General features: G+C 42.2%; 2 protein-coding genes across 7 annotated transcripts in view; one reads left to right on the top strand and one right to left on the bottom strand.

The window, feature by feature from the left end:
- Positions 1-2,789: 2,789 nt before the first annotated feature.
- On the bottom strand, positions 2,790-17,243 carry FAIM (Fas apoptotic inhibitory molecule). Of its 6 annotated transcripts, XM_030328618.1 has the most exons (6): positions 16,855-16,912; positions 12,170-12,228; positions 10,950-11,082; positions 10,185-10,413; positions 6,273-6,322; positions 2,790-3,241 (listed from the first exon to the last, which is right to left on the bottom strand). In XM_030328618.1, the coding sequence occupies exons 2-6, from the start codon at positions 12,211-12,213 to the stop codon at positions 3,092-3,094; spliced, it is 606 nt and encodes a 201-aa protein (XP_030184478.1). In that variant the 5' UTR covers positions 12,214-12,228; positions 16,855-16,912; the 3' UTR covers positions 2,790-3,091. The 6 variants fall into 6 exon arrangements, with proteins under 6 accessions (XP_030184478.1, XP_030184481.1, XP_030184480.1 ...); XM_030328621.1 differs by lacking the exons at positions 12,170-12,228; positions 16,855-16,912 and adding an exon at positions 17,163-17,243; XM_030328620.1 differs by lacking the exon at positions 12,170-12,228 and having other exon boundaries at positions 16,855-16,946.
- The window catches only part of CEP70 (centrosomal protein 70), an 86,300-nt gene continuing 85,169 nt past the window's right edge, over positions 17,233-18,363 (top strand). Inside the window, exon 1 of the mRNA XM_030328611.1 lies at positions 17,233-17,299. The gene's annotated coding sequence lies outside the window, so the exon portion shown is untranslated. The remainder of the gene's footprint in view (positions 17,300-18,363) is intronic.

Raw genomic sequence — 18,363 nt, 5'->3', positions numbered from 1 at the left:
GGATATATGTTTATATAGGAAAGGAATATACACTTGCATGAGAATGACAAACATCAAAATTACAACAGTGAGGAGTGCCTGGCTGGCTCAGTTAGTAGAGCATGTGACTCGATCTCGGGGTTGTATGTTCAAGCCCCACATTGGGTGTAGAGATTACTTTAAAATCTTTTTAAAAAATTATGGCAGGGGCGCCTGGTGGTTCAGTCAGCTAAGCATCTGACTTCAGCTCAGGTCATGTCTCATGGTTTGTGAGTTTGAGCCCCCACGTCAGGCTCTGTGCTAACCGCTCAGGGCCGGGAGCCTGCTTTAGGTTCTGTGTCTCCCTCTCTCTCTGCCCCTCTCCTGCTCACACTTTGTCTCTCTCAAAAATAAATAAACATTAAAAATTTAAAAAAAAGAAAAGAAAATTACGGCAGTGATTATCTGGGCAAGGCAGGGGACTGGGAATTGGGAAGGTACATGGCAATTCAGTTGCAATGTAATGCTTTAGTTACTAAACTGGGTAAATGGTATAACCCAGTTAAATAATACAACTGTCTGTTATATTATTTTCTATATGTTGCACATCTGAAATACCTCATTCAACAACTAAAACAACAAAACAAATAGCCTCTTATCTTTAAGATGAAGAGACTGAGGCTCAGGAACCTGACCTGTGCCTAACTTCAAATCCAGCCTGCACTGTTATATTACCATGCTGCTTCAAATGAACAACACAGAACATCGGTTCACCAAGTCAAAGGCAAAACCCTGTCCCCAGGTTTGATTTCCACAAAGATTAAATCAAACTGTATGCCCAAGTATTTGATGTGGGACATGACGCACACTAAAACAGGTTTTGACCACTAATAATTAGAGTTCAACACAAGGTGCCTAAAAACACTTGCTTTGCTTTTTTTTTTGTTGTTGTTTATTTATTTTGAGAGAGAGAGAGAGAGACAGCAAATGAGGAGGGGCAGAGAGAGAGGATCCCAAATAAGGCTCTGTGCTGAATAAGGCTCAGCACGGAGCCCGACGCAGGACTCAAACCCATGAACTGGGAGATCATGACCTGAGCCCAAATCAAAAGTTGGACGCTCAACTGACTGAGCCACCCAGGCACCTCAACATTTGCTTTGCTTTTCGACTTAAGTCTAAAACATTTGTTTTTGGGGGCGCCTGGGCAGCTCAGTCGGTTAATCATGTCACTTCGCCTCAAGTCATATCTCAAGGTTCGTGAGTTGGAGCCCTGCTTTGGGTGTGGATGACCCCCACTGCTGTCTGTCTCTCTGCCCCTCACTCACTTGCGCCCTCTCTCTCTAATAAATAAATAAAACATTTGTTTTGGTACCAGATAAAATACGGCCATTAAAAGAAGCCCATTATTTAAGAGAAAAGAAAATACCCAAACACTTGAAAGCAAACCCAAATGTGAGTTGAAGAAGCCTTGGAAGAGTCTTAGTTCCCCTCCTAGTTTTCCAGTGGCTGTGATGCAAAGTGGGGGTGGAGAACAGGGGATCATTTCTGTGAAGGTAGTATAGTGACCCGCCAGTTGTGAAGACTTGAAAAAAAAGTTAGAGGAAGCAAATAGTCAAAGGCTAATTTTAATACGTTTGCTCTGCCACCTAGCATGTCGCCTGCCTACCCCAGACCTGGTGGAGCCAGCACCTTCCCTCTCTCTGTTCTCCCCTTAGTTCCTGTTCCTGGTACTTGAACCTGGTTGTGCCTCTGTTCTGCCCCAAATCTCTTAGAAATAGGTTAGTGGCAGGGAGATACAAAGGGATGGGCTTCAGGGTCAGGAAAAACCTGGGTTTACATCCTGCCAGCGCCACTAGTGAGCAACTCACTAGACTTGAGACAATGTATCCAGGCCAGTACTGTCCCCACAGAATATGGTAGGATGATGGATATGTTCTGTATCTACACTGTCCAATATGGCTGCCCCTAGCCCCAGGTGACTATTGAGCACTTGAAATGTGGCTAGTGTAATAAAGGACTTGAATTTTTAATTGTATGTAATTTTACTTAAATAGCCACATGACTAATGGCTCCCATATCAGACACAGCAAGTGTAGAAAACCGAGAATCAATCCCTCCTCTCACAGAGGATTACCATGTGAGAATAGACAGGAGATACTGTGATGAAGGGTCCTACTATTAAACCATATCCTGCCTTGAAAGACCATAAGAGTACTGAATGAATTCTCAAGCACTCACTGTCCTGACGAGGCACTGAGTGTGCTTGGGTGGGCCTGCTTCCCGCTGTTGCCATCTCCCCACACCATATGCAGCTTTTTTTTTTTTTTAATATTTATGTATTTATTTTGAGACAGAGAGAGAGGGATCACATGCAAGCAGGGGGAGGGGCAGAGATAGGAAGAGAGAGAGAATCCCAAGCAGACTCTGCACTGTCAGTGTGGAGCCCAACGTGGGGCTCGATCTCATGAATCATAAGATCGTGATCTGAGGTGAAGAGTTAGACACTTAACTGATGAGCCACCCAGGTGCCCCAGCAACTCTGACTTTAGTAAATACTGCCTGAGGATGCAAGTGAGGCAGGCTGGTGTAAAGAAGTTTGTTTTCTTTCTCTTGTTAATTTGTCCCTACTGTGCTGATTAAACAAAATGACTACATTTCCAGAAACCCATTTTTAATTAAGTTTCCAGACAGAAAATGTTTCTCATTTTCTCCAGTTAAACTAATCATGTCATTATGTACCAACTGCTTTAAACTAAAGAGACTATCTATCTGCATAGGTTAAAAATATACAAAGACATCCATTTTTAGAAACACAAATCAAGCAGCACCCATTTTATTTTATAGTGTTTATTATAGTTAAAGTTCCTCTTGTAAAACATTAGTGATTTTGGTCCATATCTTATTTTCCATTTGGCTTTAAAACACTTTACATTATTTACAAAATAAATTGCAATTTTTATGATTGTACATAATTTTTTTTTGACCCTTGGAATATTATAGTTTTAAGTAACTAAAAAATAAACAGTTGGGAGACTAAGTGTACTAAAAAGTACATCTTGAACATATTTAATTACCACAGTAATTTAAAAGTCTTGATCTTTACTTCTTAAGATTAAAATGCACCATCATGAAGTCATTCAAGAATCTCCGGAATTTCTCTATCATCCACAATGAGACTATGGATAATCCCTTCTTTCCGCTTCCCACTACTGACAGCCTTTATGTAACAGTCATGGTTCCCAACACTGAAGTGAGTTTCAGTCCCGTCATCTACAAACTCACCCTAGGCCAACAAAAGAAGGAGGAATTAGTGTTCCAGAAACATTTATCTTCGTCTAGAGCATTAACACCATCTAACAGCGTAGTATAATGAAGTATCTATCAGCTAAATGTTAAACTTTGGAAAATTAAAGTTAGAACCTTGTATTGATAGATGCTTTTACATCTCTGCTATGAACCGAAAATTTCTTACCTGTACCCCTCAAGATTATAGCATCTTATGTTTCAGGGGGAAAAAAAAACCCTTACACCGCGTGGCTAGGTGACTATAACATGTTCTATGTAGACAGTATCAACTATTTTTAAAAGTAAAAATGATAAACATGATAGCAAACACATACTTTATATCAAGTTACTTGTTCTATATCAAGAACAGCTCGCATGCATTATTGCAGGGTGTCCTCGCATAGCCCTGTCTATAGACTAGAAGTACTATTACTATAGTCCTAGAAGTATTATTACTATCCACACTGCAGAGGTGAGGAGGTGGAGGCACAGAGTGGTGAAATAGTTGCTGAGGGCCCCCTTCAGGAAGGGATGGGATGTTCTTACCCACTCTGAAAATCTGATTCCTCAGAATGTAAGGTGATTTACTGTAAAACACACAGGTCACATAAAAGCAAACACTACCGAGTCTAGACCCGTTCTTCCAGACACAGTAGCCACCGGCCACAGGTGGCAATTGAGCACGTGAGATGTGGGGACTCTGAAATGCAACGTGCTATTTAAACGTAAAATATACACTGAGTTTGGAAGACTGAGAATGAAACAGAGAATGTAAAATAACTCTAAAAACTTTTTATGTTGATTACATGTTAAATGATAATATTTTGGATATACTGATTTAAACCAAATATATTATTAAGATGAATTTCATCTTAAGACTTTTTAGTGTGGCTGCTAGAAAAGTTACACAAGAAACTCGTATCTGTGGCTCATATTGTATTTCTACTGAACATCTAGAGTAAAAAGATCGGGGCCAAGTAGTACAGAGAAGGAAGGAACAGGAGGCTTGGAGGATAAACGTGAATAATGCCAGAAAGCAAAGAAATGACAAGCAGACTTAAAACTTGGCTATGAGCTTCCTGGCAGCCAAAGTGGACAGAGCAAGGTCCCGTAGCTGATATTATCCAACCAATGAAAGCATGGGATGCACTGGGTAGAGCTTTTTCTGAGCTCTGAGAAGATTCTGGCCAATGGCTCTTTATGGGAGGTGTACTGACACCTTGCGGGGGCACAATCTCACAGATACATAATCTTGGTCATGAGGCTTTGAGATGAAAAGAAAAAGGAGAAAATAAACTAACTCAGGTGTGCACTGTGCTGGGGAAGGCTGCCCAGACACAGAGCTGCCAACACCACACTGCAAATTAGGTTACAATAAGGAAGCAACTGGGTTGTAAAGGGCTATTGTCCAAACACTTGTGCTTCCCTGTTAATAACTGAAGAACAAAGACATTGTAGATAAACATTATCATTAAGTTCTTATTTACGACCACAGACCACATTCTTAACACCACAAAACAATGCTCTCTTTACATCTGCACTGGAGAATTCCTTGAGGGTTGGAGGGAAGGGGATTAAAAACCGATGACTGAGCATCTAGAGAATTCCAGGGTAGGAAAGAAAGAACAGCAAGAACCACCAGGTGTGGCATTGGGTACACAGCAGGTGCCTGATCTACGTTAATGGATTCCACAAGGGGCCGTGAAACACTGAAGTGCTCACCAAGCCCCTCTGAATAAAAGAAGTCTCTAACAGTGGATTTAACTTGGAGAGTGAGTGGCTCAAGCTCTGGGGATCGTTGAGTGAGCCCTGGTTAAATATCCCTTCAAGAATTCATACCAGGAGTAAGGAAGAGAGAGGCCTTTATCTTTGTAACTTCTGATTTCTGGCGTGGGCACTTCCTCAGAAGCAGACAGCCACGAGACCCAGCAGGTCTTCGGTAGCCTGCTGAATAAATTCATCCCGGACCTCCTGCCTTCCGAGCATCTCTCCCCACCTTCCTATCCCGACAACAGACAAGCAGACAATGGCAGCAACTACAATGTGCAACTAGCTAAAACGTTAACAACAGCACGTCCCAGAAGTCCACGTCTGAGCTAGCATGAAAGGTGGGTACGAGGGATGGCGCCCCCTGCTGGCCAGTAGGCCCCACAGCCCTCCGGAATGTCCACCCAGGGACGTGAGCTCCCAGTCCCACACTCTGTGCTTTCCATGCTGGTCTCCTCTGTCTCCACTTGCTCCCTGTGCTGTGCACACCGCTATTACTTCATCCTCACCGAATTCATCCCAATATCCATCCCACATAACAATGCAAGCAGCTGACGGCAGGGGCCCAACACTCTGGGGTGTGACGGGGATGTCGTGCTTGGCCTCAATGAGCGGTGTACCCTCCTGGCACTGCTGGTCTACAAATTCCACTTGTCTTCTGGGGTTTGCGACAGTGCCCTTTCTTCTCTGCCTTTGTGTCATCCGACACCGTGTGCAGCACTTCTTTTTCAAAAACTTTTCTTTTAGAGAAGTACTATCTGCTTTGAGTATGGTATATGTAAAGCCTTCCTATTCAAAGTGTGACCCGTGGGCCGACAAGCAGCATTGGCAGCACCAAGGGAAGTGTCACAGTTTGCATTTAACAAGATCCCAGGTGATTCCTATGCATGCAGATTTGAGAAGTGGAGGTATAGAGCCCCACCTGAACTTGGAAAAACACAGGAGGAGGCCAAACTTTGGGGGGGGGGCAGTTTTTGATGTGTGGATGCTTTTTAGGACAGAGTCTGGTCCAGGCGAGGAAAGGTGCCAGCTGGTGAGAGCTGATGCCAGCTCGCAACATAAGGTGTTTCCATGCCCTTCCTGTCCCCAGGCGCTGTCTGGGAAAGGTCTTCAGAATTTGGAGTCAAGGGTACTTCATCTTGTTCTTAGAGATTAACCGAGATGACCTTGGTTAATTATCAATCTCCACAATTAGGAAATGCAGCAACATTTCAATGCCAACTATACTCATGGTGCTAAGAGTAATCAGAGGGTCAACTTACTGCTGTCTCCATTCTTTTACCATTACACCATACGTCCATAGTGTCTTTTTCTGTAAAAGTAACAAATTAAAAAAAATTATACTCTATGACTCAAAGTTAACTCTTCATTATTTTAAGAAAAGTTTGATATACTAGATTTTGAAATGTACTCATGGCTTTCAAATTCTCCTAAATTTGAAGACACTATGTTTACTCTCGGTTCACAGACAAAACAAAAATGAAACAAAATGCTCTTTTAAGAGAAAATCATGGTCTCAGTACAAATGGATGAAGCCTTGTCAAACCAAATAAACACCGCAGCACAAACTTCAGTAAGAGGATGCACAGAAATGAATGTGAGGAAGGAGCTTTTCACATGGACTGTCATCGTGACCAGATGACTCCCCTGTCACACTGAGCCACCTGGATGACGGCACAGAAAGGCCACCAAGAAAGGCTGCCACGAGGTTCACACAGGCTGGACAGCACGTCAGGCTTAGAAATTTAGCCTTTAATTTCCTACTGGATAGCACAAGAATCTCTATTCATTTTTTGCGATAGTTTCACTTTGGGGAAAATTATTGGATCATAAAAAACCAACAACACAGGCATACCTGGTGGCTGTGCTGGGTACGGTGCTACTGGGTATGCGCTGGGTATGGAGCCAAGTGCTGCCACGATACGCTTGGCTGTTGGTTAAGCTGCCAGAGCTCACTTCGGGAGGCGTGTATATGTGTGCGCGTGTGCACAATATATGTGCGTTTTGGGAGAGGATCCCCAGGCCTGCTTGTAAATATTAGTGTGCTGGCAGGTGGCAGGAGAGAAGACTGCAGTCATTAAGCAGCCAGAAGACGAGCTGTAGGTGTTATAACGAAGGCTGGAAAGAATCGTGACCCGTGTGCGCGGGATGCCCAGGAGGCAAAAACTTGCCTGGGGGTCAAGGCTGAGGTGCCAGTCAGGGGCTTAATTGTGACAGGCCATCTACTCCAGGAACACAGTCTAACAGGGATCCTTTTCTCCCCACACCTTGAGATGGGAGCCTCAGAGAGTGGAGGGAGGCCTTTGAGCTGGGCTAAAGGGAGACTGAGGCAGAGGGGCCCAAAAGATGTGGGCAGATGTTGCCCTAGTGGCCTCCTGAGCGGGAGGCATCACCAGCCGCAGCTGCAGGGAAACCGAGCTTGTCCCAACAGCTGATCAGAGAGCACAGTGCTAAAATAAGCATGGTGGTGGTGAAAACTGGAATTTTATTTAGTGTGCTTGCTGGACATGTGCTTGCACGCAGATTCCTTCTAAAGCTATTTTTAATGTACCTCTGAAGAAACCTGCTAATCCAGAAACCATAAAAGAAAAATGGGACAAATCTGACTACATAAAAGAATATTTCTGCATGGTTTAAAAAACCATGTACACACATAAGCAAACTCATACAATAGATGACAAACTGGGAAAAATGAAGTGAAGCTCACAGCACAGACAAAAGTCTAATCTTGAGAAAAAGACCAACAGCCCCAAAGAAAATGGTCAAAGGACATGAAGATACATTACCAGAAAAGAAATACAAAAGGATCTCAAACATGAAAAGATGCTCAACTTCACTTAATTTTGAAAAAGGCAAATATGAACAACACTGAAATACCACGTTTCATGCAGCAGAATATCAAAAAAATAACAAAATCTGACACCATGCCAGCTGGAGAACCTGTGGGGAAATGGGTACTTGGGAGCACAAACCAGTAGAAGCACCAGGAGGGACAACCGGGCACCATCTCCTCAAACAACAAGGGCAGTGATGTTGGACCCAGCGACCCTACTTTCCCACTTCTGGGATTTTATGCTAAAGGGATATGTGAACCAAATTCCAAGAGGCAGGTGAACAAAGCTATTCATCCAACACTGCTTCTAACAGCAGCAGGTTAGAAATAGCCCAAACGCCCATCTGTCAGGGATGAGTTAAATAAACTATTTTACTGACTACTGAGACTTACTCTGCAGCTATAAAAAAAAAAAAGTATGAGAAAGTTCTTTATGTGCTGGTAGAAGAGGATCCTCCGAATATACAAATAAGTCAATAAAACAAGAGGCTTTTATGAAATAAGGCAGTAGTAAAATATTTGTATTTGCTTGACTCTGAATAATGAAACACTGGAAGGGCTCATTATTAAAAAAAAAAAAAAGCTTATCTTTATTGAGGAAACAGGGTGGATGGGAATAGGGGTGGAAAGAAATTTCTGCATGTATCTTTTCCCATCATTATGATTTCTGAATCATATGAGTATGGCACCTATTCAAGTATGTATGTTAAAAAAAAGCACATATCTATCGGATAAAGTATTCAGTCATTGCTGCTCAGAAGTGAATTCAGCGAGTCATAGGAGGTCCTGGAGCATGTGTGTCTTGGAGCCTCTTCCCTCTGCCTGCCTGCAGCTTTCCTAAAAATAATGAGCATCTTTATCGTATGCCCAGATTATGCTCCTGAAATACCATTTGCCTCTACTAGAAACCAGGGAATTTTGGAAAAAGGGGTGATTTCATGTCTGAGTAGAAAATGTTCAAATGAGCCTAAGACATCTTGTCATACCAGATTGCAAGGAAACTTTCAATGTCTACCAAGGATGTGTCAAAAGGACTCAGGAGTAAATCTAAACAATACACCATTGGCCAAAACTGGGACAATGTGAGGGTCAATAAGGATAATAACTTCAATATGTTGAATTCACGAATGGTGAATTATTTACTCAAAAGTAAATAAATAAACTTAAAAAAAATAAAAAGGTATTTTCTAGCATTTGACTAGACTGCAGAATCTTTACAGGTATGGACAACATCTCTTCATCTATGTATCCTCAGTGACTGATATGCTAACTGGTATTTCGTAGGTACTCGATATCATCTAAATAAGTGAATCAATGAATTAATGAGATGATCCAAATGGTCTTAATGATTTGAGAAGCAGGAAATACTTGGAGTACCAGAAGAGAGAAAAGATAGTAACTGGTAAATATTTGTCTCTTAAGTTTTGTAGGCCTGGTAGAAACAACACAGATGGCAATCTGTAACAAAAAAACTTAAAGATCAATGGCTTACTACGTTTTATTTTTTAATCTACTTTATCTGGACTTTGACAATTTTGATCTGTTGCAGTACTAAACCTATTGCTATCTAGAGAAAAAGTCCCTGGTTACTAATCAATCTTAGATTTCCAACGGTCTTTTTTTTTTTTAATGTTTATTTATTTTTGAGAGACAGAGAGAGAGAGACAGAATTGGAAGCAGGCTCCAGGCTCCAACCTATCAGCAGAGAGCCCGACATGGGGCTTAAACTCATGAACCATGAGATCATGACCTGAGCTGAAGCTGGACGCTTAACCAACTGAGCCACCCAGGTGCCCCTCCAACTGTCTTTACACATCCTTTTAAAGAGAAATATAATAATATTAAATAATAGAAATATCAATAATAAATAGCAAATGTCTACATCAATATTTCTCTCTTTTTTTTAACCTGTTTATCATCCTCAAAACTGTCACTATAAAATCTGGTTCTCACATATCAATTAAATGAATACTTCATTCACACAAGACACATCAAAAATACACCTACACTGGGGCATCTGGGTGGCTCAGTCAGTTGAGGGTCTGACTTTGGTTTGAGTCATGATCTCATGGTTCATGAGTTCAAGCCCCACATTGGCCTCTGTACTGACAGCTCTGAGCCTGGAGCCTGCTTCCAATTCTGTGTTTCCCTCTCCTGCCCTTCCCCCCAACTAGTGTACCCACTCTCTCTCTCTCTCTCTCTCTCTCTTGAAAATAAACAAACATTAAAAAAAAAGAAAAATATACCTACCCTTACACTCTGTCTATTCAAAGCTCTCACAAGAGGGACTAATTAACAACCATCATAAAAAGCCAATGAATTCTGCAGAAACAGCACTCACCCAAAACGACTCTAAAGTCCTCACCATCCAAATGTAATACCCAAGTATTGGTGGTTTTTGACCTGTTCTCCATATACTTCTTGAGACTCTTCCCATTAATTTCCAGAGTATATTCATATGCAAATCCACTGATAGCATCTATATTTATCGTTGCTTTTGTCTTTGCAGCTCCAACGCAGAAGGTTTCTTTGCCCACTAATTTGAACATCCATTCTTTTCTTATCTCTTCCTAAGCAATAAAATATAAAAGTTGAAAACACACAAATGGAAGAAAATTTAATATTTATAGAAATGCTATAATTTAAAAAATTTTAAGTTTATTTATTTTGAGAGAGAGAGCAAGTGAGTGTGGGGGAGGGGTAGTGAGAGAAGGAGAGAGAGAATCCCAAGCAGGCTCTGTGCTGTCAGCAAGGAGCCTGATGAGGGGCTTGAACTCACAAACCATGAGATCATGACCTGAGCTGAAGTTTGAGTCATATGCATAACTGACTGAGCCAGGCGCCCCAAGAAATGGTATAATTAAAGTGAGTAAATAGCAGTGCTATTTAGGTATAATTTTATTCTTTCATGATCCAAATATTTTACAAAATAAAAGCACTTGAAGTTTAAATGTTATATAGTCTATGGATTCTGTAACTATAAATAGTTTGCTTTGTCCAGCAAAATGATACAGGCCAAAATATAAAGATAACCACTGTTAAGAGAAAAGCCCTGAATTCATACATGAAGAATCTATATTAACAAAATCAAACATTTTTTCCCTACCTTCCCATCTACATATACCACTCGTTTGCCTGATGTGGTCCCATGTTCAAATTCAATCTTATGGACTCCATCACTTAAAGCAACATCCCAAACGGCTACGAGATCCGTCATTTTTTCCAGGCTATAAGGAGGGCTAAGGGAATAAAATGAAGCAATTATAATAGACCAAAAACAGTAATTTATCTTTCCAGGTAAAAATATCAGATTTTTTAACCCATAAAGTTAGAAAATATTAAAGGGATAGTAACTGAGAAATTCTACTCACAGTACATATAACTATCTTCTCCCTCTTGTGCACTCTTCCTTTAAGATGAAACTACTATATATGGGTATGTAGTCGGATAATTCCAAACAAAGTCACCTTAATATTAATAGGATTAAGAGCCGATCAGTTTATCCAGGATAGTATTCTAAGCTTGGCTACAGAATAATGCTTGGAAAGGTCAGTAAAAAGTCTCTACTTCTCCCCTGCACCCCCATTTAGAAAGCACAGTATTTAATTCTGGTTTTTCTTCCTCAGATCCATTCACTCCAAAACAAAAACTCTCTAAACATTTCATACTTAAACCAATTAGGATTCATTTTAACAAAAAGGGTTCTAATTCATTATACTAAAAAAAATAAAAGTCATAGAAGAAATGTCCTATAATAAGAGAGAAAAAAATGGAAAATGGTAATTCTTGTCCTTACTATAGTAATCTTATTTTAAAAATAAAGGATTCTGTTTTGTCATAAGTTTCTGGCACAAATTAAATACATATGTTTGATATTAATATGTTAATATAAAATATATAGCATTCATCCTATATGAGTCCTGTGTGAATGACATGTTATACAAGACATACATAAAATATTTTTGAGCCTGTTCTTTTAACTACATCTTACTCCTTATTCACTCTAATGTCTTTTGTGTGCTCTAAATCAGAAATGGTAAATGGATTTTTTGTCATTTTGAAGTGACTGCCAGGAACTCTGTGCTAAGATGGGTTTGGAGACCTTATATCAGGCCCTACGGGAAAAGACGTGCCATGTTGGTGGCAGCCACCTACATGCCAAGTGTTTACTACCCTTGCTCTAAATCACAGAAAAGCAAAACCAAGCATTCTGCAACTTTACAAAATGTGTGCTTAACAAAAGTAGCCTGGATAAATAACTCTTGAGTGATTAAAACAATCTTGAAAATTTCAAAAGCTAGTTTTACTGCCATGCAAGACATTTACCTTTCGTCATCTTCAAAGATAGGACTGTCATCTCCAGATGCCATGGTTGGCAAAATAGCCTTTAATCCAATTAGCAGCCAGGAAAGAAAAAAGCAGAATTGCAGCAAAGAAAGATTGAGAGCAACAAAGATAACATCTGCAAAGGGTTTTTTCTAAGTTTGCAATCCATTTCTTAAATTGCATGCAGTTTCTGATGAAACCAGCTTTTACATACAATAGAATTGCAACCTCCAATTTCAGGAAAAGAAATTAAGTCATGCACATTGGCCAATCATATTTTTCCCTGTTATAAATGTATAATTTCCTAAAACTAGAGAATAAACTCTAGTTTATTCCAAATATTATACCACATCAGAGCTGCAAGAGACCTAGAGGTCCTCTGGGTCCTGTGCTCCTCAAATCAAGGTATAAGAAGCCCCAAGGGTGTGAGGTGTAGGTCAGGGAATACATAAAACTCCAGGATACACAGAATGCATCTCAGGAAGCATCAATGTTACAGGGTGGTAACAAATTTAAATGCAATCATAATATTAAATTTTAGAATATACATTATGTTGGAATATATAACTTAAAAATTTTTGGGGGGGGGCACATGGTTAGCTCAGCCAGTAGACCATGCAACTCTTGATCTCGGGGTCGTAAGTTCAAGCCTCACATTGGGTATAGAGCTTACTTAATAAAAAATATAATAAATTAAAAAAAAATTTTTAGAGAACTTCAAAGAAATGACAAGTTTGCAGGTAGCAGCCAAGGATATGCTAGTGCTGTTTCCCAACAGCAAACTTAATTTATCCACTTACTCGACCCCACTTAATTTACTAGTGCCAATAATGAATCCACAAAAGTTAGGTGGATTGCTCAGGTCACTAGTAGGGCCTGAGCCAGAATTAGAGCCCAGTACTCCAATGCAAATACCACAGAATTAACTGGGCTATAATACTAATTAAACTTTACTAAAATCAAAAGCACACATATTCACACATGCATAGGAAACCCTCCACATTTGGAGATTTGAGATTAACAGCCTGTACCCCTGCCAAACCTACCGAAAAATAGGCTCAACTATTTTTTGCTTCCAGAATCTACTCTGGCCTAGCCTTTTCCCTATAGTTGCCCAAGGGTGCTCCCTCCTTGTTAAAAATGGGAGATTGCCCAACTTCTTTAGCTGGAAACAGTCAGAAGCCACAAACTGTTTTTAAAAGGATGTCAAAGAAGAAATTAGTACTGATAAAAGCACTCCAACAGGCAAAGAAAACATACAAATTTTAGAATAAAAATTAGATAAAACTTCAAAACACTTTGTAGCTAGAATAAATTTTTTTTTTTTTTGGTAGCACCTTAACAATTTGTGAAATTTTCTAGTGTTTCTAGAAGCCCTAAGATATCTCCTATGAAAGTGGAGGGTATCCTGCACCTATAAAAGCAAAGAGAATACATAGCAATAGAGGAAGCCAAACAGAATATAAACTTGGATAAGCCATCCTTTGCATATCAGAGTGGGCTTAGGGATATCATTCAAATTTTGCTTTATAACTTTTAAAGACCTTATAAAGCTCAGTAATTCAGCATTCAAACTTGAAAGAATTGCCCAGTTTTTCCATGACAAGGGACTTTAATATTATCACACTAACATAAAGGCATAGTACTATCTTAATTACAATAACTTTTCATATAGAAGTATAAAACACAACAAATTAGAAGGGAAGTGAAAAATCAAAATCACATTTATTTTTTGAAAATTTCCCCTAAACTATCAACATTTATTTATACATTCATTTATTTATGGAGCATCTATCTAAGGTGCTAAAAAGTTTTGGAAATAGTGATGGTTGCACCAAATTGTGAATGTGCTTAATGCCACTGAATTGTACCCTTAAGGATGGTTAAAATGGCTGGGGCACCTGGGTGGCTGTTGGCTAAGCATCCAACTCCAGCTCAGGTCACGATCTCATGGTTCAAGAGCCCCACATAGGCTCTCTGCTGTCAGTACAGAGCCCGCTTCAGATCCTCTGTCCCCCTTTCTCTCTGCCCCTACCCTACTCTCTCACTCTCTCAAAAATAAACATTTAAAAGAAAAAGATGGCTAAAATGGCAAATTTTATGTCATATGTATTTTGCCGCTACTTAAAAAAATTAATAGTGTAATATACAAAAAGACACTGTATACTTTAAATGGGTGAATTGTATGGTATGTGAATTATACTTCAACTAAATTGTTAAAAAAAAAAAAAGACCTAGGTGCCCTTCTGGTAGTGTTTCTTGAAATGTGATTATATCTATAACTGAAAGATGATCACAAGTGTCCTTGTTCCCAGTATCTCCATTACTCATTTGAATAATGATAAATATCTGTCACACATCTCTAAGTTACAAACTGAACTTAAACACATGTCATATTCTAAATTCATTCACCTTGCTGATAGTTATCAGTCACTTATGTGCCAGGCACTCAGCTGGACACTAAGCTCAGAGTGAGGGGCTCTAGAGAGACCAAAAGATGACTACAACAGAACCACAGGAGTGTCCTTGAAAAGGGAAGCAGTGAAGGACAGAATGGGCCCACAGAGAAAGGATACTGGCCTGCTAAGTGGGTAAGGAGAGAGAAGAGACTTGGCTTTATTTTTTTTAATTTTTTTTTTTTTCAACGTTTATTTATTTTTGGGACAGAGAGAGACAGAGCATGAACGGGGGAGGGGCAGAGAGAGAGGGAGACACAGAATCGGAAACAGGCTCCAGGCTCTGAGCCATCAGCCCAGAGCCTGACGCGGGGCTCGAACTCCCGGACCGCGAGATCGTGACCTGGCTGAAGTCGGACGCTTAACCGACTGCGCCACCCAGGCGCCCCAATTTTTTTTTAACGTTTTTATTTATTTTTGAGACAGGGAGAGACAGAGCATGAACAGGGGAGGGTCAGAGAGAGGGAGACACAGAATCTGAAACAGGCTCCAGGCTCTGAGCTGTCAGCACAGAGCCCGACGCGGGGCTCGAACTCACGGACCGCAAGATCATGACCTGAGCCGAAGTCGGCCGCTTAACCGACTGAGCCACCCAGGCGCCCGGAGATTTGGCTTTAAAACCTGAGAGAATGGGGCACCTGATTGACTCAGTCTGTTAAGTGGCCGACTTCGGCTCAGGTCGTGATCTCACAGTTTGTAAGTTCAAGCCCTACATCCAGCTCTGTGCCTGCTTCAGATTCTGTGCCTCCCTCTGTCTCTGCCCCTCCCCCGTTCTCTCTCTCTCTCTCTCAAAAAAAAAATTTTTTTTTAAGTTTTAAAAAATTCTTATACATACACTTAATTTTCAGGATCATGTGACCACACTGGAAAATCATTACAAAGAAAATTCCCTCTATTTAATAACAAAACTTTAGGGGCGCCTGGGTGGCGCAGTCGGTTAAGCGTCCGACTTCAGCCAGGTCACGATCTCGCGGTCCGTGAGTTCGAGCCCCGCGTCAGGCTCTGGGCTGATGGCTCAGAGCCTGGAGCCTGTTTCCGATTCTGTGTCTCCCTCTCTCTCTCTCTGCCCCTCCCCCGTTCATGCTCTGTCTCTCTCTGTCCCAAAAATAAAAATAAACGTTGAAAAAAAAATTTTAATAACAAAACTTTAAAAGTGTAAATGAAAAGGATGGAAAAACAAATTCCATTTTTTTCACTGATGAAGATGATGTCACTCACTCAACACTTTTTACATGTCTTCAAAGAAAACTTAAGTATCTAGACATCAGCGTATCTTTTAAAGTCTCTTCCCTAGCGACCCAACAGTCATGTTTCAGAGTATGCTTCAAACATTAAGGCGTTTCCACTGTTCATCTAAACTCAGATTGAATTTTGCCTTAAATTGGGTTTTAAGTGTACTGGGTACTGTAATAGTATGTCCAAGCTAAACCCAAGTCGGTTTTAAATTACTAACACATTCATAGTTCCCTTTTCAGCAAAAGCTCTAGGTAAGGCCAGCCACAAGGGAGGTCACTTTTCAACAAGTAGGTGTTGACACTGTACGCCCAGAACCTTGTGAAGCCCTGGGACCTCCAGAAAAGTCAGGAAGCTTCGTGAACCAGGGGGCTCAACGAACTGCTTTCTGTAATAGCTACAAATTGAAAACCACCTGCAAGTTCACCGACAGCGGGGGAGCGGGGCGCGGCGCGGCATCCACGAAGTAAATCACAGTCCGGTCACTCAACAAACTGCACGTACAGCCCGGGCCAGGCCCCGGGGATGGATGCGGCGGTCAGCTTGGCGCACACGAACGCAGTCCAGTGTGGCCAATACAAAGGACGCAGGAAATACGCGAAGCCACGGGTAGCTGCCCGTAATGCATCATTTGGCCAAGAAGCCACGTTACGGCACCTCACGATCTAGGGTCTGCACAAATACGGTCTGCTTGTGCGTCCATGGAAAAAGCGGCAGGAAGTGTATTATCCTAAGGTCGCAGGGCCTGGCCGGGCAGGGGAGACCCGCGGCCTGCCGCTCGGTCCCGCCTCTGCCCTCGGCCCTGCAGACGCGACACGCCCGGAACACCCCAGCACCGCCTGAGGCCTCACCCGCGGCGTCTCACGGTCCGCGTAAACACCGCCCACCGCTAGCAGCGCCCGCCGCCGCCGCCTCGAGATGGCCGCCGCCGCCGCCGCCGCCGCGCTCCAGCGCAGAGGCTTCTGGGGGCCGTCTCACCTGCGCCGCGGGGCTCACCTGGTCGCCGTGGACCGCGGGAGGCTCTGCGTCGTGGACCCGCAACGCGCGGGTTCGGGCTCTGCCACTTAGGCCGCGTAGGCTTGTTCCCTTCGCCGAGAACCGGGCGCCTCCTCCGCGTAAGCTGAAAGCTCGGCAGCCTCCAGTCCCGCGCGCGCCGACTCTCTGGCGCTTCAGGTCCCCGGAGGTGCCTAGCGCAGGCCGCCACCCGCCCCCGCGCACCGCAGACCCAGCCCCGCCCGCTGCCTCAGAGGACGTCTTAGCGCTCTCTGCACGGGCACCCCTCCCCGCCCTTCCCCGCTCCAAACCTTAAGTCCCGCACCGCGTCCAGTCGTCCCGCCAGCCGAGGTTGGTAAGCCCCGCTGATAGCCAGCGCGAGGCTGGACGCCCGGGATAACCTGGTGGCCAAAACAGAACCTGTGTCTTCTCTGAAGCCACCGGGCAGGTAAATCTGATTATGGCCTTCGTTCTTTGAAATCTGTTTATGGCTCTGGCCGCTTCCATAAGGACCCCAAACTCTTTAAGCGGGCATGAGGCCCCGTGTAGATTCTCAGATGATGCAAGCTCTTTCTCCCCGCCCCTGCGGGCCTCTGCGGATGCTCTTCCCTCTGCTGGGCACTCCTCCCTGCTTTTTCCCTTAGTTATCCTCCACTTTCTTGTTGAGCTTGCTCTTCAGATATCATTTCTTAAGGAAAACTGACTTGGCCCTGAAGACTTGCAGCACTTGGAATTCTCCTTAGTCCCTGCCAGGGTGTGTAATTACTTGTGTAATTGTTGCTTAATGTGTAAATTAATAGTAGACTGAGGTCCTTAAACGCAGGGGCAATGGGTGCTTGGCTCTCACTCTTGCATCTCCCACATCAGCACAGTGCAAGATGCTGAGCAAGTGCGTGAGTGAAAGGGAAGTTGAGAGACAATAGGAAACAATGTATTAATAGATTAATCAGTCTGCAAAGTCATAATGATTGAATTCTTCAGCAAATTATGTTACAAGGATTCTGCTTAGTGAGCACTGATTTCTTGTTTGCTACCTTGTATTGAAAACTCTTCTAAGACAAAGACTCTTCATATTTGTAATTTTCTTCTAAATCAGTGTCTGGAACAGAAAGTTTTCAATAAATGTTGAAAGAATGAGTTAGGGGCAGCAGATAAAAGGCCCAGAGTGGAAATTTTCAGGGATGGGACAGGGCTAACTAAGGCACCTCCCTAATTACTTTTTCTTAGTCCTTAGTGAGTTGTTGGGTTAGGACCAGGAAACCTTGGTTGGGAAGCAGCTCAGTGATACTGTTTAATGAAGGATCGTATTTTCTGGTAAAACTTTAGAAATCTGGATATCCTCTACAAGATCAGAAAGGTATAATTTGTTGAATGCTTGCTATGTCCTTATATATTGTCGTCTGTCAATTTTCACAATAGTCCAGTGCTTGTATTACAGACAGACCCAAAGCACTTCAGCAGTTGCAGGGCTGGCATGTGGAATGAGGCCTGTGGGATGCAAGAAGTTCGTGT

The sequence above is a fragment of the Lynx canadensis genome, chromosome C2 (genome assembly GCF_007474595.2).
Source record: "Lynx canadensis isolate LIC74 chromosome C2, mLynCan4.pri.v2, whole genome shotgun sequence".
NCBI classification, from domain to species: domain Eukaryota; kingdom Metazoa; phylum Chordata; class Mammalia; order Carnivora; family Felidae; genus Lynx; species Lynx canadensis.
Note: the sequence above shows the minus strand (reverse complement) of the source record. Positions and strands in the feature narration are given on the sequence as shown.